General features: G+C 50.2%; 1 protein-coding gene across 1 annotated transcript in view; it reads right to left on the bottom strand.

Annotated features, from left to right (window-relative positions):
• Positions 1 to 27,766, bottom strand: part of LOC147703615 (microfibril-associated glycoprotein 4-like) — a 742,150-nt gene that overhangs the window by 56,272 nt on the left and 658,112 nt on the right. The window contains exons 4-5 of the mRNA XM_086931960.1: positions 26,445 to 26,541; positions 15,876 to 16,058 (exon numbers count right to left, since the gene is read on the bottom strand). Coding sequence (XP_086788086.1) covers positions 15,876 to 16,058; positions 26,445 to 26,541 — 280 coding nt within the window. The remainder of the gene's footprint in view (positions 1 to 15,875; positions 16,059 to 26,444; positions 26,542 to 27,766) is intronic.

Raw genomic sequence — 27,766 nt, 5'->3', positions numbered from 1 at the left:
GTTACCACCTTCTTTGAATTGGTTGTAAAATATTAATCTTTTGCAGCCGGATTTCACAAGCAAAGCATTAATACATACTTTCAGGAAACTTCGTTAGAAAGGGATGCCATAAGAACTCACCTTCCAAATACTGATTCCTTATTGTTTCCTAAACCTATTTAACAATTCGGAAAACCTTTTCGAAAATGGTAATTGGGTTAGTCAATTTCAAAGTGTTTGAGCGGTCAAAATATCGAAGATTTACCAAATGTGAGGGTTTGCAGCAGTTAAAACACTTTGTACATGAAGCCCTGTATCCAGTCCGAGTTGTCCATTTGCACCACAGCACAAGCCACACTCATAGATATGAAGCTAGTCTGCTTCAACGGGAAGAGAGTAGCACTATTGGCTCCAAATAATGGACCACTAGCACTGACAAGAGTTTAAAGTGCCACAAGCATCTTTTTAGGTCTCGTGCTTGCGCATGCGCTGTCTCAGCGAGACTTAAGTCATCTGTATATGTTGGCAAGCAGCCGGTAGTTTCTCCTGGTGCTTGCCATTGGCTTAGTGTTGTAATTGCATTTCTTACCGTTGGCAGTTCTGATTTACGTGTAGTCCGGAAGGAGCGGCTATCAACTACAGTTTTAGTCCGCACTGTTCGGACTTTTTGTTTGTCTAGCGCATCGCTGCCTGACCTAAACATGGCAGCGGCACATGCACAGACCGCTCCCTTTAGCGTTTGCCGTTTACTTTTGTTTGCATAAACCAACTCAGCTATGAGGTTACTCCAGTTTATTTACACGAGGCTTCCCTGCACGCGCCTTTTCTTTACACAAGGCTTCCCTGCCGCGACTTGAGCCCAGGTCGCACTTCGCAGCTGTTCATTCTTCAGAGGTCTACAGTATTAGTCTGTCTTTCACCACTGGCAGTTGATAATTTGATTAAACTGATATATATATATATATATATATATATATATATATATATATATATATATATATATATATATATATATATATATATATATATATATATATATATATATATATTAAAGCATGGAAACTCGCCACTGCAATGGTGTCAGTGCAGCAAACTTCAAATAAACGAGCATTTACAATGTAATGGTCTCGGCATTATTAAAGGTAGATCTATTGGCATTGCTCAGGACATTTCTTTTTTTAATTTTTTAAATCCTAAATAAATGGCATTGTCATTTATATTGCCAATAGCTTAATCGCTTGCATATGCGAGACCTATTGCATTAGCACCCACACACAGAGTAAGTAGTAGAGTGAGTAGTTGTTAGTGAGTAGGAGAGAGTTATTAGTAAAGAGAGTGTTAAAGAGCGAGTAGTAAAAAGTGAAAGCGTGAGTATTAAATAGTGAGAGTGAGTAGTAAAGAGTCCTAGAGCCACACACATTTACATTAATAGCCACACCCTTACATATACAAAGTGTATTTTTAGTTTCAGTAGTAAAGAGTGAGTAGTATAGAGTGACTAATTATGAGTGAGTAATGTTTAGTAGAGTGTGTGTGAGAGCGAGAGTGTGTCTGAGAGAGTGTGTCTGAGAGAGTGTGTCTGAGAGAGTGTGTCTGAGAGAGTGTGTCTGAGAGAGTGTGTCTGAGAGAGTGTGTCTGAGAGAGTGTGTCTGAGAGAGTGTGTCTGAGAGAGTGTGTGAGAGAGAGAGAGAGAGTGTGAGAGAGAGAGTGTGAGAGAGAGTGTGAGAGAGAGAGTGTGAGAGAGAGAGTGTGAGAGAGAGAGTGTGAGAGAGAGAGTGAGAGAGAGTGTGAGAGAGAGAGTGTGAGAGAGAGTGTGAGAGAGAGAGAGTGTGAGAGAGAGAGAGAGTGTGAGAGAGAGGGTTTGTGCTATAAAAAACTGCAACAACAACAAAACAATGCGGAGTCCATTCTTAAGGGAGTCCTTATCCCCCGCCAGAAATCCTGCATATTGTAATATGTCAAATCTAGTTTTTGTAATAAAAATCCCCTGCTGTTGGGGGGCGTGGCTAAGCACGCAATGGCGACGGACGCTTTTGGGTAGAGCTCCGTAATCAGCTCCCCTTCCCTGAGCCGATTCTCCGTTAATTTCCATCGTGGCCGCCTGAAACTGCGAGCGGACCTCCCCGGAGCCCATTGCGGCACTTTTGGCGGACTTTCAATTTCAGACGCCGACGGGGCCGACCCCGACCTTTCCTGCAGCCCTCCTGCGGGACTGGGCGCCCCCTGACCGGCGGAGCAGCCAGGGGAGACCGAGGTTTGGGCCTAGCGTGCAGGCCCCAACGGACCGACTACACTGCGTTGCCTGAGACCCACGGGCCGCCCACTGCCTCACCGGGAGCACACACCGGAGGTCTGGAGGCCGCCCCGCATAGCCGCAGGACACCAGAGACGGGCCCGGACGGAAAGGGGAACAGGCGCCCCCCACCCACATTGCGGCCTCCACACGCCTGCTGCCCCGGACAGAGGTGAGGCACAACCGGGCCCCCCCTTGACACACCCGAAGCAGCCGGGAGGCGGGGATCGACCCAGGAGAGGCGCGGGGAGTAGCGGGAGCCCCGATAGACAGCGGCCCTCCCCCGGGAAACCACACTGCAGCCGGCGCCACCCGGGGAGCCCACCACACTCCAACTCCGCAGAGGGGTCGGCGTGGAGCGGCCGCCCCCAAGCCCAATGCTGAGGACCTGAACCCCCGGCCTGGGAGTCACGCCACTGCCGGGGACGGAACGGCCGCCCCCCCTGCACCGGGGGCACACAGAGAGACATTCAACGCTGGGCCCGCCTGCGGGCCCCCTCCCACGGAGGTGGAGGCTGCCTGGGGGACAGTGGGGCACACGTGGCGGGAGGATCCGGCCTAGACAGTGACGCCCGGACCCCCGGGGCACACGCACCGCACACGCCCCCTCGGCCTCTGCTACACCCAGACCGGCGAGGCGCAGCCATGGGGCGGTAGGGAGAGGAACCGCCTGACGGACCCCCCCCGGCGCAACAACGGCGGCCTCGATTGAAGAGACGGCAGCCGACCGCTGAGCCCCCCACCCAGGAGAGAAGTGATTCCGGGGGCGCCACTGAAGCAGCACAGGTGACGACTCTGCCGGACGGACACCCCCTGCACATGTCCGGGGGAGTGCGGACCCGCACCGGGACTGGTGGGGCCCCGCCAAAGGGGAAGACAGACAAACTGCTGCACAAAATGGCCGCCGAACAATTGGCCACGAGGCTGGACTGCGTGCTGGCAGCTGTGGAACGCATGGAACAGTCACTCCAGCAGACCAGAACCTCTCTGGAGTCCAAAATAAATGGTGTCGCTGTGGACCTGACCCTCCTGCAAGACGACCACAGAAAATTATCCGACCGGACCAAGACCCTGGAAGGCGCAGTGAAGGAGATTGAGCCCAAGGTCACCCAGACGGACAGGCAGGTGCAGGATCTCCTGAACAGAGTGGAGTTCCTGGAGGACAGGGCCGAGGACGCGGAAGGGAGGGCGAGACGCAACAACATCAGACTCGTGGGGGTCCCTGAAAAATGGGAGGGGAACCACCCAGCGCAACATGTGGAAGAATGGCTTCGGACCCTGTTGCCCGAAGGCTCGCTATCACCCCATTTCGTTGTGGAGCGCGCTCACCGAGTGCCGACAAGGCCCCATACCACCGGCGCCAACCCGAGACCACTGCTCTTCAGGATACTGAATTATAGGGACAGGGACACGGTGCTGCGGGAAGCACGACGACTGGGCGAAATACGTATAGACAATGCGACGATCATGTTCTTTCCTGATTATACCATCCAGGTACAACGCCAGAGGCACGACTTCATGGAAGTGAAGCGGAGACTACGCACCGCGGGCCTCAAGTACTCCCTGCTTTTCCCTGCCAAACTGAGAGTGGTGGCGGGGGACAGCACCTACTTCTTCGGCACCCCTGAGGAGGCCAGTGAGTGGCTAGACGGGGGCACGGACACAGCACCCAAACACTCTTGTGGAGGTGAGACGAGGTCCAGGCCACGCGGGCCGCGGCCCAGGCCACGCGGGCCGCGGCGCCGCCGCAGGCACAGAACTCAACAGTCCAAGCGAACGGAGGAGGGGTCGCGCCACTCTCCCCCGCTAGACCAGATGCTCCAAGAACAACGCGATGCACTCCGGAGGGTTTCCCAGCTGAGCAACCCGCCCTCCCAAGAGACGGCCCTAGAAGACGGTCAGCAGACAGTACCAAGCGATGACGACGAGACCATATACGGGATCCCGAACTCGCAGATCTCAGAGGACCTGCCTGTCGTCACGCCACAAACCTCTGACCTGATTCACTGATTCCGCAGAACAACGCGATGCACTCCGGAGGGTTTCCCAGCTGAGCAACCCGCCCTCCCAAGAGACGGCCCTAGAAGACGGTCAGCAGACAGTACCAAGCGATGACGACGAGACCATATACGGGATCCCGAACTCGCAGATCTCAGAGGACCTGCCTGTCGTCACGCCACAAACCTCTGACCTGAGGCTGATTCACTGATTCCGCAGGTGAAGTTTGCAATGGTTTTGCCATGGCGGGGGGGGGCCGGCAGAGGTCAACTGGACGATGGAGCGCAGCTGGCGCCCGCCACTGCTGGGGGTGTCTCCCTCCCCCCCCCCTGCCTGCCGATTGAACAGTGGACATCTGGAACAGTGAGTAATGCCCCTGCGGCACTGGTGGTCGACGGGGTGGGTAATGGCGGGGTGGTCTTTCAGCATGCACCCAACCTTGGTCGTCTCCATGTGCGGGCCCGGGCGGGAGGGGGTTCCTCCTGACAGGGGCCCACGGCCCACATCACATGACACTCTGCCCCCCGCCTGCAGAGACTCACACAAGTGGGGCCCCACACGAGCAGAGTAACTCCGAGCACCGGAGCACAGACGGTGGCCACCAGCACCCCGTATCGTAAGGCTCGGGGAAGGGACTTGATTTCCCTAACTGACTACATATCCTCCATGCCGAGACTGTGCTTAGCGCACGTTGCCCCTTAGACAAGTAAGGTTGTTCCTCTCACTTGAGAGCATGGACGGTGGCCCGTTTTGCCACTGCCCTTTTGGTATTTTAGTGGGGGTCACCTGCTGTTGGTTACTGTTATTCATTGTTTTTCCCCGCCCTAATGTCTTCCCGAACATTGCTGAGTGTACTATGGGGGGTGGATACGAGAGAGCTGGGAGAACCGATGTGAGAGCACTTGGTGGAGCTGCTGTTAGTAGAAATGTTGGGGGGGAGTGTATACTGCCAAAATGACTGCGATAAAGCTGTGTACCTGGAACATCAGAGGCATGCACACACCTGCGCGTAGGTATCAAATATACTCCTACCTGAAAAGGCAACAAGTGCAGGTCGCACTCCTGCAGGAAACACATCTGTGTGGGGCGGAGGTGGCTGCGCTGTGGCGAAGATGGAGGGGACAATTGTATGCCACTGAGTACTCCTCGTTTGCCCGCGGGCGCTAATGTGGGTGAAGCCGGGCACTCCCTTCACAATGTCAGAAGTTCACACAGACCCGGAGGGGAGGTATGTCCTGGTAAAGGGCCGCATGGACGGGCAACCAGTAGTTCTGGCGTCCATTTACGCTCCAAACACGGACCAGGGTAACTTCCTGGCACGCATTTCGGAGAAACTGGCGCCCTGGCACGGCGTCCCATGGATACTGGGAGGTGACTACAACACGGTACTGGACCCTGTGATGGACCGCTCGGTCCCGCCCAGGCCAGAAGCAACATCCCTGGGGGCCACGAGGGCACTCACACAGTGGGCGACACAGTGGGACCTGAAAGATGCATGGCGCGCGCACAATCCCGACGCTAGGGTATACTCTTATTTCTCAGGGGCGCACGCGTTGCACGTCCGCCTTGACAGATACATGGTGTCAACGGAAATGTTGCCGCACATTACTGACTCCCAATACCTAGGCCGGACACATTCGGACCACAACCCCCACACCCCGCACATGGCTTGGGAACGCTCGCACCCACCCATCCCTACATGGCGGCTACAACCTGCTCTGCTATTAGACGCCCCCTTTAGGGACTCCCTGCAGGCCTGCGTAGCACAATACTTCACTGACAACTCGGACACAGCGTCCTCCCCGAGAGTGGAATGGGACGCCTTCAAGGTGGTGATACGGGGACACTGCCTGAGCGCTCAGGGAAGCATACAGAGGAAGTTGGAGGCAGAACTGCGCAGGGTAGAAGCGGACTTACTCCGCTGGGAGCAAGAGGCGGTGGGTGGCACAGGAGACCGGCTGAGGGAGGCCCGAGCGGAACATGAAGCATTGCTGGAAAGGCTGCGGCACGTTAACTTCGCGGCCCACTCGGCGCGAGTGCACCAATACAGTGACAAACCCGGGAGGCTGCTGGCCTGGCTGGTCAGACAAGAGACCCGCACGGAGCCAGTATCCGCTATCCGTACAGCTGAGGGAGAGATAGTGTACACCCAAAGCAAGATACATCAAGCGTTTGTGGGGCACTACCAGGCCCTATACAAATCACAACTGAGGGTCTCCGCGGCCTACATTGCGGATTACCTTGTAGACATCCCACTGCCTTCCCTCATGGACGCACAGCAGGGCGCTCTAGGGGCACCATTCACCCCGGAAGAAATGCGCGAAGCCATTTTCGCACTGCCCAATGGCAAGTCCCCTGGCCCGGATGGCCTACCCGCCGAATTCTTTAAGGCATGTTCGGACACGCTGATCCCGGAGATGCTCAAATTGTACAACAATGCAATTGAGGACTCGGCGCTCCCAGACTCGCTCAATGAGGCAAACCTGGTCTCACTACTGAAGCCAGGCAGGGATGGTACGAACATGGGGTCCTACAGGCCGTTAGCCATGCTGAACACCGACTATAAAATCTTCACCTCCCTCCTGGCCCGACGCTTGGCCCTAGAGGTCCAGACCCTGGTGCATGCGGATCAGAATGGCTTCATGCCAGCGAGGAGCACCTCCCGCAACGTGCGCCGCCTCTTCCGGGTTCAGGAAGCGGCCGCGACGCATTGGCCAAGATCGGGGTGTCTGGTCTTGGACCTGGAGAAGGCTTTCGACTCTGTGGAGTGGCCGTATCTGGGGGCGGTATTGGATAGATTCGGAGTAGGAGATGCCTTCGCAGACATGGTCGGACTGCTCTACCAGAGACCCAGTGTCTGAGTGCGGACGGGCGGGCTGCTATAGGAGAGGGTTAGGATACGCAGGGGCACCCGACAGGGCTGCCCCCTGTCGCCCCTCCTCTTCTCTCTGGGCATTGAACCCCTGGCGGCTCTACTACGGGACAGAGGAGTGGAATGGGGGATCCCGCTGGCCGATGGAATACACACGGTCTCGCTCTACGCGGACGACCTGCTGCTCTATGTGCGGGACCTTACCGCGGTAACCGCCGAGCTGTCGGACATTTTCCAGACCTTCGCAGAGGTCTCGGGCCTCAGGGTCAACTGGACCAAGTCCGGAATATACTCGTTCAGCCAAGACCAGGGGGAATGTGATGTGCACCTTGGAGGGGCTCAGCTCGCATGTTACCCAACCACGTTCAAATACCTCGGGCTACACATCTACAGAGACCCGCAGAACATACTGGAGGGTAATCTGGTGCGTGCTATCTCCTCATTGCGAGCCCAGGTGTCCTTCTGGAAGACTTTGCCATTGAACGTGCCCAGCCGGATAGCACTATCCAAAATGATAGCGCTCCCCAGGCTACTCTACCACTTTGCGAATATCCCAACGTATGTCCCCTCGCGGATATTCCGCGACCTGGAATCAATGCTTCGCGGCTTGATCTGGAACACGGGACGCCCGCGCGTGGCTCTGGCTAAGCTATACTCCCCGACTGCGGAGGGAGGACTGGCAGTCCCCAACATGGAGCTATACTACCTAGCTGCACAGCTACAATGGGTGACGTACTGGCTTAGCGACACACATCTCGACGACACGGCCACCGCGGACTACCAATGGACTCACCCCCAGGTGTGCGCCCTGTTTCACCCACTGACCAAGGGACCCCGCCCTCTACCCCTACATATGGCTGTGGCCCGCAAATGCTTTGTCCGTAGCCTGAAACTGACGCAGAACATTAGACCGTATGCCCCTGCCCTCCCCTTGATAGGCACCCCCAGGAGGAGTGGGATGGTAACACCACGCAACCTGGAACACTGGACTGCAGCCGGGGTAGAGACCATGGGCGACCTGTATGCAGATGGGGCCCTGCTTCCATTTGCGGAATTGTCGGAGGGCACGGGCCTGCCGGCAGGGCAATTCTTGCTTCACGCGTCGATACTACGGGCATATACTGACTCCTGGGGGGACATCCAGGAAGAGCCACCGATGCATCATCTAATCCAATACCTGCATGTCATGGGCAGAGGCTCACACATTACACACTGGTTGGCGCAGGCGCTTCTCATTCACACACAAAAACCCACGCAGCAGATCAGGGACAAATGGGCAGCCCACCGAGGGAGGGACTGGACAGATAAGGAGTGGAACCTGGTTCTAGCCAGCCCTGTGAACGTCCCCCGCAACTCCCGCTTCCGCATCATCCAGTTGTACATATTACACCAGGCGTACTTAACACCAGATAGAATAAATAAGTATTTTGCAATCAACACTGCCGCTTGTCCCAGATGCGACCTGCTGGGCGCGGACATCCTACATATGCTCTGGCACTGCCCATCTCTCGCTACATACTGGGGGGAAGTGACATCACTCCTGACTCACAGCACAGGCCTTGGATTGCCTGACACGTGGGAGGCATGCGTTCTTGGATTGTATAAAAGGACTAAACTGAATAAAACGCAAGCCCGGTTCTGGGATCTGGGCCTCATTACGGCCAAGCGGCTGCTCACTAGGCACTGGAAGCGACAGGAACCACCTACTACAGCACACTGGTTTGCGTCCTTCACTAACTGGGCCAGAGCAGAGGGTACGGCACTTCACCGGGAGGAAATAGCGGGTTTGAGGCAGTTCCCGATCGCACAGCTCTGGGATGGCATCCTGGGGTCCCTGCAGGGGGAGGGCGCGGTCAGAGGGCTCACGTAGAGAAAGCTGTGCTGGGCGAGCGCCACGGGGGAGACAACTCAGTAGGCGGAACCACGCATCGTGCCCCCCCCCCCCCGATCTGGACACCGACCCTTAAGCACGCAGGCCACAGACACGGTCAGCCACCCACACGAGTGCTCTCCATCAGACGCCGCCTCACAATTCGCCCCCAGCTCCAGGCCATTGACACCGCTCCCGCAAGTGCACTCCACCCCCCCCCACCCCTTCCCCTTATATGTTCACATGTTTGTAGTATCGGACTCCTGATTCCCAGCTGTAGCCTCAGCACCCTTCCACGTCACGGTGGACAGACGCCACTAGCCGCGCCCCCGACAGCGAGTCCAGGCGCGGGAGACATCTGCCACAACAACAGCTAGGCTACTCCACTTGACTGCTACACACGCCGCTAGCCAGACCGGCGAGGCACCACGGCCCACAGGAGCTGTCCCACTTCAAGTCCGCGATTATTTGCGCATGCGCACCACTGACCCCCAATATACTGACACATTATCAGTGTACACTGCACCGTATAGAGGGGTCTTCTTTTAGCACTGTGCAAGCAGGACAGTCACGACGCGGCGCAGCCACGAAAGGAACATTGGGACACGCCGATACGAACTGTTCTGTTTAGTTTGCTGAATTCATGGTTTAGTTCTAGAAAAATTGTAAAATAAGACGTCACTTATGGAACTGTTTATTTGCTGAACGAAAGTAATGTGACCGTAATACCTGAAGTCTAACATGCCAGAGACAAGTGGGGCGCAACAGCACACCCTCCCCTGCAGACTTTAGTGAGGTAGTGTGGCTCACTGGTTAGAGGCGGCAGACCCGAGAGCAGAGGACGGCCCGGGACCAGGGTTCGATTCCCGGCGCGGCAGGTTTCTGGACCAGGGTCAGCGGACTCGGTAATTCTCTCGCCTCGGTGCCCACTCTGATCAGCGATCACACTCGGCAACTCTGGGCACTAGCTTGCCTCATCCTCACTAAAGGCCCCACCAGACCGCCGGGGATGCCTGGTCTCACCCTGGAGATACCCATTAAGGGACCATCTCTCAGGGAAGCCAGGAAGGGTTTCGCAGCGGTCGAAGCGCCTTGGGACCCTACGGGTAAGTAGTGCGCTATATAAATGCCTATACATTTACATACATTTACATTTACCTTCACCCTTACGATCTACCGCTTTTTTGCAGCCGTCCCGCAGGGTTGTAGGCTTTGCTATATGTACTGCACTTTTGAACACTAATAAACATCTTACAAAAAAAAAAAAAAATCCCCTGCTGTTCAATTAAGTTAAAAGTATATAGCTCGTCTTTTCACCTGGCTTCTGCCCACTGTCCTGGGGTCATACGCTAATCTTTTACGTCTGCATGATAACAGGAAGAAAGGCAACCCACTCCAAGTAGAGGACATGATGCACGTTTACACAGACTTTAGTAGCCTTCTGACACCTGTTGATTCCAGGCCCCTTACTTGGGCTATTTTGCAACCAATGGTTAAGGGAAATGTTTAGCTACCCCCTACAAAACTCATCCCCCTCAGGAGATGGCAGCGTGCAGCCACATACCACACACAGAACCCTGGGAAAAACCTAGAAACCAAATGCAAGCCTTGGCAAAAACATTCAAACCAGCCCCACGTTGCAGGAGGCCGTGACCAGAATGGGAGAGCTGAGTTTTCACTGCTGGATCAAGACTGCCCATCTTGCTCTGAAAGCAGCCTCTTTGCTTCAAGTCCACCGGAAACTGGCCGAGTGGTCAGTCCGACCCTGGCAGCTCCCTCCATCCTGGCAGAGCTGTGCACATGGGAGGACCAGGCCGTCCACGTGTCACTGCAGCACGGTTCCTGATTTTCAATTCTGTGGTCTCAATTCAGAACCTCTTGGTGACACTCGGATTGACCTTTCCAGTCAAAGGTGTGCATAGATGTGCTCTCTGCCGCGAGACAACATTCCGCTTGTCCAGATGTACGGACCTCTGTAGGGGCAGCCCAATTAGAAAGGGGGGAGGTCTACTAGTATCCGGGGAAGAGTGGCAGGACCCAGTCTCAGGCATCCCTGCCACTTAACCCTTTTGCCAGTGCTTCTTCACACACCTTCTCATCTTCCACCCGCCTAGTCCTTCCTAGCTCACCCCCCCTCTTTCACCTGCCACATTCTCGGCATCTCACACAGATCACAGTAATACTACCCTAACTGTCCTGTCACACTCCTCTCCATTCAGTGTCGCTCTCATATCCAACTGGTACTTTTGTCTCAATAGCCCTAAGCACTCCCCTGCTCGCGGTCCTGTGCCACCTTCCACCCTGTGCCACCTCGATTAGAACTCTTTGTGAACTGCAGAGTCTGCAGTAGCACAATCCCATGCCCAGGCAACTCTCAACAGCCTTTCCCTTTCTGAACTTAAAATTGTGCTTTTCTTCTCCAACGTCATTCTGTTGCGCAGTGTAATCAGGCCCCTTGCTTTTCATGAGGGTGCATGGGGAGGTGTGGGGAGCAGGGGAAGGTGGCGCGCAGCTGGTCCTGAGTAAAGTCCGAGAGGCCTGTCTTGTCCACACAGCTGGCGGTTACTCTCAGCGGGGATGCGGAACAAGATGCCCCCAGGTTTCAGTCTGGACTGAAGGCGGTGGCTAGCTGGTTGACAGGAAACTGTCTCCAGCTTAATGCCACGAAAACGGAGGTAATGGTTGTCGGGAAGGGAGTGGAGCTTTGGGGCGATCAGTGGTGGCCTTCTGAGCTGGGCCCTACTCCGACCCCGGTGACGGAGGTGAAAAATCTAGGGGTCTGGGTGGACGCTGGACTCACCTTTGTAGGGCATACCAAAAAAACTGCAGCCTGTTGCTTTGGACTGTTAAGAGGTTTAAGACCAGTTCTTAAATTCTTTGACGCCCCAACCAGACAGCTTGTAGTCCAGGCAACTATCATCTCCCGCCTGGACTACGCTAGCTCTCTTCTGGCTGGGGCCAACCAGGCTGAGTTAACTACCTTGCAGCGGGTCCAAAACGCCGCGGCGAGAGCCATTGTTGGCCTACCCAGATTTTGCCCGGTGGCTAATGTCCTCCGCTCCCTACATTGGCTCCCTGTTAGGAAGCGTATTCTTTTTAAGGTCCTTTGTTTGACCTTTAAAATCCTGAGAGGTATAGGCCCTGAGATTTTGTCCAACTATATCTCCTTTTATGTTCCCACCCGCAACCTTCGATCCCAAGGTCAGGCCCTTGCTGTTGTTCCCAGATTCAGGCTCAGCAGGATGGGGGGTCGTTCTTTTAGGGTGAAAGCTGCACTACTTTGGAACACCCTCCCAGTTGAAATCCGTCTGCTTGAGGACCTGTTGTCTTTTCGGAGAGCCATTAAAACATTTCTGTTCTAGTTATCCCTTTTAGGTCCTACCTTTTCCTGTTGTGTTTCTCCTTGTCTCTGCGCCGGGACGCTCCTTCGCTGGAGTCGCTGTGCGCATAATAAATTAATATAACATAACATAACATAACACAGCTCACCCTCAACCCTCACCTGTGCGCCTCTGCATGTTGGTCTGCAGCAGGTCCCCACTGCTGGAGTCCGAAGTGCTTGATGATCCTGTCGGACACAATGCATTTCCCGGAACCCGGGGGACCCATGATCACAGCCCGGAACAGCATGCGAGTGGCCATGACTTCAAAAGGTGGCCAGGAAGTGGCCCGAGGGACAGAAGGACGCTCGGACAAGAGGCCAACACCCAGAGTGCAGGACTTACTCAAGAGGCGCGCGCCACTACCCTGACTGCCCGACCTTGCCTCCTGACTGCCTGCCCTGCTCTCTTTTTCTCCCCTCCCCGCTCCCGCCCTCTCCTGCTTTATCCCCACTCTGTTCTGCCTTATACCCTCCCCGTCTCTCCTCGCGCCGCTCTGACGCTGCGGGAGGCGGTGTTGTTCTGGCAAACTTCCAAGAAATGAATACACGCAATGCATGTTAATGCATACCTTTAAATCCAGCCTTGCCCCGACGGGAAATAATAATACAAAAAAACAGTACCCTTGTAACCCCTGGTAGCACCATCACCTATGCGAGCCTGTTCCCGGTTGATGTCTTCCTGTAAAAACAAAATAAACAAGCACTTGCCCCCCCAAAAATGACAGGCGTTTCTCCGAGCCATTTCTGAATGACCTCCGAGAAACATGGTGGGGTGGAGCGCTCCTCTCTTGCCTTCCGGAGATCAGAAAGCAAGAGAAGAGCGCTCCACATCACCATTTTTCTCCGAGGTCCTTCAGAAATGGCTCGGAGAAAGCATCTCTTTTTCAGATTTGGGGGCGTGACTTTCGTTCTCTCCTCTTCCTATTGGCTGGAGGGTAAAATTCCAGCCAATGGGAAGAGGAGAGAAAGTAAATAGAAAGAAGCTTAAAAAAAGGCCCCGAATCCGAAAAAGACAGGGCTTGAACCGAGTGACGCCCCTCTCCTCCAATGGCTGGCCTCCGTTTAGGAAGCCAGCCAATGGAGAAGAGGGGCGGGTTCCAAGCCCCCTCTAAGAAACATTAAATCTTCGGATCTCTGCCCACTGTTTACGCAGTGCGACGGAGTCCTCGACCTAATAAATCTTCGGAGCTCCGCCCACTGCTTACGCAGTGCAACGGAGTCCTCGACCTAAGAATACATTGTGGGACTCTGAATTCGTGGAGTCAATCAATTGACTCAATAGGAATTTGACAAGACTTAGTTTAGTTACCACACAAAAGCTAGGTTCAACTGTTACGTGCGAAGACTGGCGTCCCAAAGGTCCCCGGTTTGAAACTGGCTAGATGTCATTTTTTTTTTATGTGCCATTCAGCTGTGTTTGGGACCAACGATTATTCTTTTTTTTCCAGACTATCTGTGTCTTGTTACATTTTGGAAAGGCTGGTTTTCTTCTAATATACCCATGTGGTTATATGTGTATCCTACATTTGGCTTAATGGACATTATTCACATGTATTACTGCATTTAAGACTCAAGCCTCCCAATTCCACCACTAGGGATCACCCCACAGAGACGGTAGGTACCACGGTGCCTGCCTTTTTATAATTTTGCCTCAAAGGCTTTGCTGATTTCTAATATATGCGACCAATATTGTGGCGACTTCCCCTTTTAACTTCGGTAATATATCTTAGTGCACTCTGTACTCCCATGTCTAATACACATTCAAGCCTTTGTTGTGCAGCTTGAGACCATGCTGGTCAGCGTAATTGGAAAGGGTTCGGTTTTCACGTTAATCATAGTTGTGTACATCAGGCATTATTTCCTTAGTCACCAGGAATTTAAATAGGGCGCACGTAATCGTAAGCATCACGATTATTGGATGATAGCGGCACAGTAAAAGGGGAAGGTTTGACTGAACGCATGGTTGTTTACACTCTTACGTCTGAATCTCCTAGCAACCCATACTTCCTGATTAGGATACACATATACGACATCACGTTTTAGACGTGAAACAGGAAGTGCAACAGTGATTGGTTGAAACCAGTTTAAATAATGAGGCTATTCCGGTTTTCTGTTAACCTTGAACGCGTCTCAGCTCTCCGGTAGAGGTTCACTGACCCCTGCCCTTCCCTCACCTACTGATCCCTGCCCTCCCCCACGCACTGATCCCTGCCCTCCCCCACCCACTGATCCCTGCCATCCCCCACCACTGCCCTCCCCCCACCCACCGACCTCCCCCCACCCACCGACCCCTGCACTCCCCTCACCTATCGACCTCTGCCCTCCCCTTACCCACTGATCCCTGCCCTCCCCCACCCACTGAATCCTGCCATCCCCCACCACTGCCCTCCCCCCACCCACCGATCCCTGCCCTCACCTCAAACATCGGCCCCTGCCCTCCACTCACCCACTGATCCCTGCCCTCCCCTCACCAACTAGTGCTTAAAAACTGGCATATAATCAAGCGAAACGTGTAAAAAATATACATGTTTAAGATTCAAGACCCATGCCCTTGAAGGCAAGCTATTCCCATGCTCTGGTGCCAGCCTGCGCATTTGATGTGTTAATGAATCCTTTACTTGGCACACGGTTTAAAAGTCTTTCACAAACAAGTGGCGGGACATATTTATGACCCCCTACCCAGCTTTGGCCCTTTTCGATTTCCTGGTGTCAAGCTCTGTCAGTTATGAAAACATTCATTCCCCTGTAACACACCCAACAGTGTTCTCACTCTGGAAGGCGTGTGCACAAGTATGATAATGTTCAAGCTGATAAAACAATGCAAACCAAAGCTCAGACATGCAGGGTGTTCCATGTGTGATGATACACAACCATAAACAAGCATTTGCAATGCAATAGGTCTCGCATTTGCGAGAGTTTGAGCTATTGGCATTGTAAATGATGATGCCATTTATTTATGTGTTGGTTGTCAAAACAGATAAAAAAAGGCATTGCCATTAACAACGCCAATAGCTTAAACTTTCGAAAATGCGTGACCTATTGTATTGCAAATGGTTGTTCTTCTTTGGGGTAGTATATTTGTGCAACGCTATCCGTGGTTAGAATGTATAATTTTGGGGGCAATCTTGCCGTCCCTTGCTTGCCTAACCACGAAGCTCTATTTTTCTTTCTCTTGGTTACTCAGTAACGTTATGACCGCCCGGTCTTTAAATGCTCTGTAGTTGATGCTTTGTAAAATCTTTTATCACCCTTTATCTCGGAAAATGAAATTGGGATAGCTAATTGTGCATTAGGTCTTTTACACTATGTTATATAGCTTCAGAACGGATGTATCTACTCATAAGCTCAATATCTTTGTCTGCAGCTAGTGAGAAAACAAGATAATCAGAAAATCTGTTTCCACAGAATCTGCATCCCTCTTTTAATATTGCTGTGGTGTCACTCTGAACTCTTCAATCTCAGGCCATCAAATTGAGGTTACCTGCTCCCCCATCGACAAAGCCGTCTACATGCAGCATGTATCCATCCTCTTCCGCATTGATGGCATGAGGCGAGATGGCAAATTCAGTGTATGTCGCAGAGGCCGTGCCATTTTCAAAATCTGCCAGGTCCACCCTCAGCTCGTACTTCTGCTTTAGGGTCAATAGATAGATGTTGTGCAGTCCTGGAAGAGAGGAAATCATCTTATGCTGAGTGGTGGAGTCTTCCAGAGGAAAAGGTAACTTCATTATACATAGGGAGCCATGCGACACACATCCGTTCTTCATTCAAGGTCATATTACACATGGCAGATTAGAAATAGAAATGTTTCAATCACTAATGCTGAGAAAATAAGCTTTGTATGAGTAGCCAGATATTTGATCCCTTAGAATGCAAAAGTTGACACAATATGAGTGCGCTTGCACATTATAGCATTATAACCAGCTGCCGAGGGCTACACAGGTTGTTAAAGGCCCTGAACCCAAGTTATGGACCCGAGCCACAGGTGAGTGCCTATAATGAGGAAAAAGGCCCTTTTAACAACAGGTATAGTCCAAGGCAGAAGGGCTATAATGATATTAGAACATTCCACCCAGGGGAAAACAAAAAAGACAAACATTGGAATGTTGGAGCAGAAGGCTTATAGCATTTCATAAATTTCACTAGAGCTCTCAATATTCCATTGTCCTGATATAGGCTTATAGCCCGCTGCAGATGGCTATACCAGTTGTTAAAGTCTCTAAAACCAAGTTATAGGCCTTAGTCACAGGCGAGGGCCTATAACGAGTGAGAGGGCCTTTAACAACTGGTATAGCCCAAGCCAGAAGGGCTATAAGGCTATCAGAACATTCCAAAGAGTAAGGGTAGAATGTTTTAAATTAAAGAGGGATAAACATGAAGACAAACATTGGAATGTTTGGAGCTACTCCATTGTCTTCAATGGAGCTCGCAACATTCCAATATTCTAATCTGTGTTATAGAATATTCGCGTTTCAGCTTTGGCACATTCGTTTACCTCAGAGAAAACCGCTGCATTAAAATTACATGTGTAAGGCGTAGAGAAGAAAAATACAGTACATTTCAAATTTGGTGTTATACAAAAAGATACGTTCATTGCTGCAGCTGTGCATATTGGTGCTAACATGGCACTCATTCCTTTCAAGGCAAATTGACGTCATTTGTTCAGGTCTGGGTAAAGGCTTAGTGGCAGAGTTGGGGACAGCAACTAGAGTACCACTTGCATCACTAACTACAACCCCGCCTTGCACTCGTGCCATCCACTAAACCATATGCCACTTCACCATCTACACCCCACACCATCACTTTCATCCTACACCACCACTTATCCCTTGCACCACCACTCATACCACAAATACCTGTGCCATTTCCCTGTCAACATCCACCAACCCACAGAGCACCACCAGCTAGACCACCCCCTAACTCACTACCGCGTATTGATACAAGGATAATTCCAGGGAGCGCAAGTCACTGTGGTTAATAATCTGCAGCTGCCATTTAACCTCTTCTTCAGTCGGAGTTTAGTCTGTGGTGGAAGTAGGAGTGGGGGAATGTGCTTAAGGCTTCCTTCGACGGGCGAGGCTGCCCTGCTGGTGCCTACACTGACGGCAGGTCTTGAAAGAGATGCATTTCCTGAGCCTGTTGGTTGCAGGAGAAATCATGTTGACAACATTTAATAAATGAAGTGGCTTGGTAAGTACAAGTGCACAATGAAACAATGCCCTTTTGCTTACAAAGGTTCTCATGCCAGGACCCCTCACGTGACTGGGTGCCAGCTCACACACTTTTATCTCTTTGCAAACCCCTCTCCCTTGTGTAAAGCAAGGTGGGGCTGGGGAGGGACTTATTTCCCTGGCGTTCGCCTTCGAGGAAGGTGAAGGGGCGAGTGGGAACACACTGCTCCTCCTCGCCTTTGGGCACAGTGGGGATTGTGTAAACAGATTAAAGATATTTGGTTTTTGAAAATAAGCAGTGTTAAACAAACATCCCTGATGCCCTGTTTTTTTGTGTGGATGTTCTTCCAGTGTTTGTGAACTTTGGGAGAGATTTAACAAAGAAAAAACTCCAAAAAACAAATGTTGCCCTTAGGGAGAGGGTTTCATATAAATCCTCTGCATAGGGGAGCTGGGGACACAAAGAGACTGAATGGCCAGTGCCCAAAGTCTACAGTGATGGCAGGGCCCAACAGAAGGGTAGTGCATGGGGCTGGAGAAGGAGCAGGAGCACTCAGGAGCGGCGTTGAAATTCAAGGTGAGCTGTTGGCACCCAGATTTGCTTCAGTGGAGGGAGGGGGCAAATAGAAATTCTGCTGGGCAGGGCTCACCAGCACATATTCGTTGCATTGCTGGAGGCAATCTAGCACACTAAAATCAGAAAGAGCTAGGCTCCCGGTCCTATGATTACACCTTAAAACTCCAGTGCAAGGAGTCAGTCAGTCAGTCAGAATATCTTTATTCGGCTTATTTAAAAGCCATACAAAGAGGAGAAAAAGATAAAAACATTTCATACAAGGTTTTTTCTTAAAAACAGTAAATACAGACAGACAATTTAAAAAAGTATTTACAGACAATTAAAAGTGTTACATTCAAAAATGAGTATAAATAGTAAAACATTTGCTTTAAGGCGAATCTAGGCAGGCAGCTTTCACCCTTGAAGCGGCTACCAGAAAGTTAGCTATACAAAAAGTGATGTAGGGATTGGGTAGTAATTGTAGAAAGAGCAGGGCCGGTCTCACTTGAGTGAAGCCTGCCTGTTTAAGAATAGGCAACAAGTATTTTTTTCTTGGCTCTAAATACAGCCCGCAAAACATGACAAAATGCATTGTATCTTGTACAGAGAACTGGTCGCAGCTACAAGGCAAGGCTAATTCCGGCTTCTGCCAACTTTCAAAAGAACCTAAATAAAAATGTAACAAATTAAATCTGAACTTAGTTAAGAGGAACCTATGGAAGGGAATTGTCACAAAACCAAGATAAGGTGCTAGTGAAAATAGGTTAACAAGAAGGCAATGTTCCCTCACTGACGGTTTTGCCAGTTCACATTCTTCACGGCACGCTTCCCTCCTTCCCATGAAGGACTTTTTTACAAAATCGATATCATGTACCTTGATGATCTCGGGGGAGGAAAAAAGCTCCGGATGTCCCAGGTCTGAGAATGCCCTAGCCAGATAGGCCATCCAGGGGATCTTATTAAATTTGTCCAGGGACAGAACATCAGACATGATCTTATGGTTTAATGGGAGTTCTTCATTCATCCACGTTTTTAACCAAAAGATCAGAGGGGCCATGCTCAGCATGTCAGACAAAAAGTTTAGGCCCACTTCTTTGTGAATGGAGTAGGTTGGGGTCGACTGTGGTACAGAAAGCAGGGTTCTAATGAATCTATTCTCTGCTCTCTGGATTGGTTCCAAGTTTACATAACCCCACAATGCGGAACCATATAGTGCAATGGCCACAGGTTTACTCTTATAGATTTTTAACAGAGCTTCCATAGGCCTAGCCCCTAGCCTACCAGCAAAACCCAAAAGTGCTGATGATGATCTAATGACAGCCAACCTCTTGGCTCTTACCTGCGGGCCCCAGGTCCCTTTCTGATCAAACAGTACGCCTAAATAGGGAAATGTAGATACCCTTGAAACCGTGTCCCCCCTGCATGTGAATGTTTTGCTTCTCTTCTTACTACACTCACGGCCCGCCACCATTGTATGTGACTTGTTTACGTTTACCTTAAGATCCAATCGCTCCATAAACGAACCAAAGGCATTCAAGTGGCGCTGGAGGCCGACACCCGTGCGAGCGATCAGTACGGCGTCATCCGCATATAGGAGCGCTGGGATTTTAACGGCTCCTGCATGCGGGACGTCGGATTCCTGCTCCCCTAGGTGCGCGCCCAAGCCGTTGATATAGATGGTGAAAGAGTAAGGGGGCTAATATGCAGCCTTGCCGTACCCCCTTTAATGATTTAAAGAGGGGGGTACACCTACCCTCATTCGTTACACGTACGGCTGCAAAGAGCTCTTGGTGCAGAGTGGCCATAAAGGTAACCAATGCCTCGTCAATGCCCATCTCCAACAAAATGGCCCACAACTTTGTCCTATTGACCAGATCAAAAGCCGAGGAGAGATCTATGAAAGCTAGGAACACGGACCCCTCCTTGGCCACGGTATATTTGGAGATGAGCAAGTGTAAGTTGGCGCACTGTTCAATGGTCCCTTTTCTTTCCCTAAAACCATATTGGATCTCAGACAACCCACCACAGCTCTCAACATTTTCCCTTAACCTAGATAAAAGGACTCTACCTAAGATTTTTACAGATGAATCCAGGAGGGATATAGACCTATAACAGCCGGGATCATTCCGCTGGCCTTTTTTAAGAATAGGGACGATGGTAGAGGTGTCCCATGAGGCAGGTGCTGGGTTGCCATTGACTGCATTGAACACGTTTGCCAAAACCTCTGCCCACAATTTTGGTGAATACATGTAAAAGTCAGCGGGGACTCCATCGGGACCGGGTGCCTTATGCTTTGTGGTAGCCAAAATAGCTTTTTCCACTTCTTGAAGGTTGAAAAAGATGGGGCGGGCGGCTAAGGTTACCGACGGAACACTTTTAATTACTTCGTCAGTATCCCCGTATACATTTTTAAAATGACAACCATTTTTCGTCAGGGATAACACAGTCCATGGATTCATTATTATCATCTGAGAAAAAGGGTTGTTTAATAATCTCCCAAAATGTCCTACTATCCTTCAGGACTGCTACCGAAAGAAGGTTATCCCACGCTTCATGTTTGATGGTTTCCTTTCGTTTTTTTACGGCTAGCTTGTAAGTTTTCCTTAGTCTGGTGATCTCATCTTTTTCCCTAGGGGTATTTTTAAGGGCTGCCAGCAGTAATCTATGGGCTTTAGAACATGCTGAGTCAAACCAGCGCTTATTTCCTGGGGTTCCTTTTTTTGGCTTAACTAAGAGATCCTGTGACACCTGCCCACATATTGCCTCAAATGCCTCTACAATTTCTTTGCCCTGGGCACAAGGATTTTTACAAATCTCAACCAGCTCCTTAATCTTTAGGAAATTTTCTGCATAGAATTCTCCCGGGACCACCTTTGCCCATTTCACACGCCTGCCTTGATCAGAAGTCCTCAGGGGGTGAGCGGGCCTTGCTAACATTGGGGGTAACCCCATGTGGACTCCCCAAGCCACTTCAAGTACTACCGGGTTATGATCGCTAAAATGTGTTTGTACCGTACGATAGGCAATAACCCGGTTTAAAATACCTTGGGTTACAAAGATATAATCTATTATTGTACCTCGGAGGACACCAGTAAAAGTTGGCAATCTAGGGCCACCATCTGGTTCGTGCAAATTGAAGTTGGCAAGAAAATCTTCTAACTCCTCTCCCTCTGTAGTATGTTCGAAGTGGGGTCCCTCTGATCCTTAGTTCCCATCATCACTACTTCTCCTACAGACTAGGTTACATGGGTGAATGTTAAAATCGCCTAATAAAATATACTCTAAATCATACTTGGTATACTGGCTGGCTAATTTTAAAATACTATCTAGGTTAGCAATGTTACATCCTCAGTGGTCGCTGTTCCCAGAATTATAAAAGTTTATATATATAGTCCTGCTAGTATTATTAGTCACTCTTTCTACCATTAAGATGTTATGGGAATCAGTGCTAATCTGCCTGCAGCTTCCCTTCAGATCTAAGGAAAACAGAATTACAAGGCCTCCCTTAGCTCTCCCCAAACGACTGGGGACAGCTGCTTTAGTAAAACTGGTAAACCCATCCCACCAAAGATTGGCGGATGTGTCTCAGGTTTCCTGGAGGGCAATAATATGGTGGCCTAAAACAAAGCTTGACCATGCCTTATCCTGTCGTTTTGCATTTAGCCCTGCTATGTTCCAGCTTATCATCTTGCAAGAATCTGTGGGTGTCTTAGGCTCTGAGTACCGCGCCAATGCCCCTTCAGCTACTCGTGGCAGTTGGGTCCCTTCATTGGATCCCACTTTCGAAAGGCTCTGCAGGTTATCACTGGCAAGGCTCTGATTCGCACAGTGCTCAAGCAAGTTTAAATTTAAAGTGGGGAGATGTTCGTGTTTTGATGTGACTTGGTCTTCTTGCCATATCTGGGAGATGAACTCACTGGGATCTGAGCCATTAATAAGTTGGGTGCTCTCATCTAGTTGCTGATCTAAGGCATCTTTTACCAAATTAATATCCTCCATATGTCAATCGCAGTCATTTAAATTGGATAAGACTCCAAACCTATTTCCCGTTCCAAATCCCCAGTCAAAAGGGGTGGCCGCCTGACCCCATCCGCTTGCTGTCGTGTTCCACATGGGTCGTGGGGTATTTGGGCGCATCGAGAGATGTTCATGTCCCGTCTGGTCTATAAACCCATTTCCCTGACCTCTGTAATCATATCCCGGGGTGCTTGGTCCCCACCTGTTTATAATGGGCCAATTTAACCTAGGTGTTCTGGCAGTTAGCCCAGTTGGATAGTTACATTGCCCTGTCCCAAGACTAATCATAGGATGGAAACGGTCGTTGTTATATCTGGGTCGAGTATCCCCTCCCCAGTTAGTGACTCTTGTATTCCTTCTAGGTCTAGGGATGTTAGACGAGGTCGCGATCTGATTCTCACTATAAAAGAATTTCAGAGTAAGGGGGATTATGGAACCACTTCTTCGTTGAGGTGGGAAGAGGTTGGCCAGGACATTTGGGAGTACCTCTGTGTTAGCAAAGTTTAATACTACGCAGTCCCCCTTAAACTTCTTTGGCTTGTTCCCAATCCATGATACCCTCCTTGTCATTACAATTTCTCCTGCTAGCTGGTCAGTCCCCTGATATGCCATTTGCATATTATTAGTGAGCCAATGTAAAGCTTTGTCTTTTAGTCCTTGAGTAGATTCTATTTGGCCATGTGATAAAGTAGGGACGTTGGCCAGTACCAGAACTACTGGTGAAGCTTCCATGATGAATTGTGATGAATCATCCCCTAGATGCAGTGGTGCTGGCACAACAGGTGGTAAAGTGGGGTACTCTCTTACTGCTTCCTGGCTAGGCGCAGGTGGTGGTAGCTGCCCTGGCGGGATAGACTGTAGTTGGCCTTCCGTAGGGCCTATGTCCGCACCAGTCTCCTCCTCAGCTATAGCTACTGGTTTAATGACATGAGTAACCAGATTCCCCAATTCGTCAGCCAACTTACTTTGCGACCCACCCATCTTTTTCACCTCGGCAGTTAATTTGTCTATCTTCCCAATCAATGGCTTAATGATGGTCCTGATTTTCATGTCTATCATGTCTGAGATCCTATTGAATAGGTCGTCGTCAATGATATGTCTTAACTCATCGTCATCATCACACTCCACATTTTTCCCTTTGCGCCTAGGCGGTGTAGTGAGCTTTTTTCTTCCTGACTATTTCCCCCCACGTTTAGACTGAGATTTTCTACAGGTTCTCACAGGTCGTATTACGGGCAACGGGGATGAGGGAACTTCCACTACAATATTTTGCTGTTGATCAGGGTCAGACACTGCATTTGTTGACAAGTCAACTAGCAGATCTGAGTTTTCATCATCATTGCCGATGTCTTGAAAATTAAGGTCGGGTATATATGTTGTGGGGTCTTGTGATGTTGTATCAGACATTGGTGCATTAGGGGAAGGGCTCGTTGGGGGCAAAATTGGTGATTGGCTCAGACCTAGGGATTGCCTTCTTTCATTATTTATTTTTTTGACCACTTGTACTAAGAAAGAATCTAAGGTGTTAAGTGACTCTGTGGCTACAGGTGCCAATTTTCTAGGCATGTTTACAGCAGAATAAAGATGCTATCAGAAGTCAAAAACAGCACTCAAATAATTGACTATGGGAGCAATACACAATACTAACAATACTAATTCTAACAAAACGGGGGGGAAACACTATCATACAACGATAGGGAGATTCCTGCTTCAATCAGTTCAAAGGCCAAATACAAACGGCAGCTAGGATCCAACTCAGTATGAGATAACCTCTTCAAAGCGACCAGCACTAAGATCGTGTTCACCTCAGTTAGGTCGCCTGCATAACAGGGTTACTTTTCAGCAAAGTCCTACTTAAGTTCATATAAGGTAGATCAAATCCTCATCTTTAACAGTAACCCCTCCTACTAATCCGGGTTCCTGGGCGATTCAGTAACGGATCAAAACCGTCTTCCTACTGACCCCCGTCTGGTAACCGGCGAAATAATGGAGGGTAAGAATGGCTGGTAATACTGGCCGAAGAAAGTTCAGTAAAGATGTACAGCAATAATCCACGATATTTTCCACGTGTAGTACAGTACCTTAGCTGCTCGAAGATGGAGATATCAGGGAAATGGCCTTGCCTGGCCTTTTTGTGCCTCTGAGGGCCACAGAGGGCCTGCCCTTTACCCGGGCTTAGCCCTGGGCGTCCCGCGACGCGGGGGTGACTGCCAATTTAACGCGCCTTCTGGCGCTCCCTCCCCGCGTCTGTGTCATCATGGACGCGCCGCCGCGAGGCCTGCCGGGTGTTGAAGTCCCCGGAGCGGCGGCGTGATGTTGGAATGCTTCCTGACTCTCGGCGGTGGCGGCTCGTTCTCCTGGCTGCTGTGGTGACACTCGGCGGTGGCGGCAGGTAAGTAGTGCTTCCCCCGCTCTGCCGGGGTGACTGCCAATTTAACGCGCCTTCTGGCGCTCCCTCCCCGTGTCTGTGTCGTCAGGGACACGCCGCCGCGAGGGCTGCCGGGTGTTGAGGTCCCCGGAGCGGCGGCGCGATGTTGGAATGCTTCCTGACTCTCGGCGGTGGCGGCTCGTTCTCCTGGCTGCTGTAGTGACTCTCGGCGGTGGCGGCAGGTAAGTAGTGCAAGGAGTCAGTCGGGGGACCTAAGCATGTGCAGTCGGCCGGAGGGAGCCCATGTCCATAAAACGGCTGTAACATTTTGCAATTTGCTTAAAGTTGAGATGAGGACAAAAAAAACAATTTTTTTTAAAAAAAGAAAGAGCTAGGCATCTATAATCATAGGGGAGAAACATACTGCAAGATTGGCTATTTTGATACGTTACATGATACATGAAGGATGTTAGCTATAGAACAAATGGTGAAGACTGAAAAAATATTCACTGGGACTTAAACGTACACTGTTCAGAGCCATTGATATGGAACTCTTACCATATTGGCCAGAAGGAGCGGAGGCCCTTGAAATTCAGGGTCTAACGTGAAAGGTTCTATGTCACCTTCATTGTCCTGGAATGTGCTTTGTAACTGCTCTGGGAAGTTGTAGGTGCTAGGGCTCTCTTTCAGCCCCCATTCCCTCTTCAGTAAAGGCGACATCAGAACAGGCCTATGAGAGCACATGTTGCCCTGCAAAGAGCTGATGCTGAGACCTAGCGTAGGACAGAGATATCCAATGGAGATGTTTCAGCATTCCTTAAAACATTTACATAGTTCTCTCTCCAGGACTGGTAGCCTTTGGTAATGCACATACCGAGACTTATGTTTAGGCCTTTTTACCCATGATGGGTCTCAGGAGCATGACGAGGGAGCCCATTGGCTCCCGAGGTAATTCATCACTGATGCCTGCCATTAGGTAGATTTGGTTGCTTGGGAAATAAACTGGAACATGAGAAGAAATTTGCCAAGACTCAACTGCGTATCAAATGTCAAAGCAGTGAACGCAGGTTTTATAAGGGCTTGTGATCAAGTGGAATCCCACGTACCCTGCCTTTCGCAGCGGTCGAAGCGCCTTGGGACCCTACGGGTAAGTAGTGCGCTATATAAATGCCAATACACATACACACACACCTCTGGACTTGAATGCAGAGGCTGATGCCAGCCTGCAGTGTACAGTAAAAGGGGAAATGCACACTAGAAACATCTCAAGAGCCCCCATGGCTCTTGAGATTTTTCTAGTGGGCATCTTTCAGGGGCGACTCTAGGCTCATGGTGGCCCTGGGCAAGGAGCGTAGGTAGGGGGCCCCGGAAGAGGGAGTCCGGGCACGGGACAGGCGCAGAGGCCAGTGAAGAGGATGGGGTCAGGGTGTTTGGAAGTGGAACAGAGCCGGAGGCCGCCAAATCCCTGCCAGGGGCCGCCACGCAAATATGTATTCATCCTCAGAGGATTATTATATTAAGGATATATAGTGACGTGGAGGCCCCTGGGGTTTGGCGGCCCTGTGCAGGCGCACAGCTTGCACATGCCTAAGGCCACCCCTGAGCTACATGAGTGGAGAGAAGGTGAACCCAGGATCCATTCTGCACTGGTTAGAGTATGATCAGAGACTGAGGGTTAAGACATGCAGCCAATGAAAGGAGTGGAATTAGACAATCATTGAATGGAAGATATGTGGCCTTTGGTCGCACATGTTTAATCTGCTTATCAACAGTCACTTGTGCGCCACAATGCATCATGCAGTTTATACCAGTTCAGAATTCAGGGGATCCATATGAAATCACATGCTCAGTTTGTCTGCCAGCTGCTGTAAAAAAATACACATCGATTTCACCTTCTAAATCTGGCTTTGTGACATAAAATGAGCTTATTTTACTCACCCAGCCAATATTCCCCGTCGGCTCTTCCAAACCCGAGTTTGTAATCGGACCAGTTCCGGATGAAGCTGACAGAGCCATTGAATCTCTTTTGAAAAACCTGGAGATTGCCAAAACCGTATTAATACACTTGCATTTCAGGACACCATAACATTAATGAAGATCATAGGGGAAGAGAAGACGAGATAAAGTGGAGGGAGATGTAATATCAAACGACAACAAATTAAATATTCGGATATGCTTCTTATGTAGGGAATATATAGATAGAACTTCTGAAAGAAGACAACACAATAATGTGGGAAAACATTAAGGCTCAGTATGGCAAGTATTAAATAAAGACAGACAACCTATGAACAAGACAACAAAATGTGCACTGGAAAATGCAATGTTTTTAAACATATATTAGAATAGATAGGACGCTGTTTCTTCCATACAATCATATAGGTGTCTACAGCCCAACAAAGGACTGCATACAAATGAGTAAGGCAGTACTTTATATGGAATCAATTTTAGACTATAATATATTATAATTTGATTATTACTATACATTTAAATTTGAGCAAGAATTATTCCTGTACGAAGCTTCTACAGTGAGGAAACATTAACCCCTTAAGTGCTGCGTCGGGGCGTTGGCCGACGGCAGCACTACCTCCCCAGTGCTGCGCACGACTATTGGACGTCCATTCAGCACTAGTTCCAATGGACAGCGCAGCACTGGGGAGGGATATTTGCGCCGCATCTATGAGGTTAATGTATTCTGCTGGGTTTTCACCTACAGCCAACACGTGGAGCTCAGACATGTAATGCCAAAAAGCTTTTTCCAGGCACAGAACAAGCTTAGAGCCCATCAAGAAAGTTATCAGGGTTGATCTCAGTGCCATTCTGGAGTTCATACAGTCATTGTGGTAGAAAATGAAAGTCTCTAGAGTTGTTGAGCGCAAAGTCCATGATGCGCATTAGCTTTGTTATTCTGTTCCTTGAAAAAGCCCTTTGGTGTAGCATGCCCGAGCTAAACATGTGTCGTCTATGGCTACAATATTTGAAAACCTAGATGGATCCAGATGTTCCACTTTTCGGATTTTATCAACTCTGAGTAGTTCACCTGGAAAGCGGCACGAGTCACAGGTTTTTAGGTATACTGCTGGCAATGTCATGTGATATCTTTGCAAATGTGTACTTCCCCAGTGACTAATTATACACAGAGTGCAAATACATATCATGGTAAGGCAGGCCTACTGTTCAGGAGGACATTATTTTTCTTTTTGTTTTAATTTCCTTATCGGGAAATACTTTACTTCTGGAGAAACCCCTCCTCCTACACCCCT

Source organism: Lissotriton vulgaris, chromosome 7, assembly GCF_964263255.1.
Source record: "Lissotriton vulgaris chromosome 7, aLisVul1.2, whole genome shotgun sequence".
Lineage (NCBI taxonomy): Eukaryota > Metazoa > Chordata > Amphibia > Caudata > Salamandridae > Lissotriton > Lissotriton vulgaris.
This window is presented reverse-complemented; position numbering and strand designations above follow the sequence as displayed.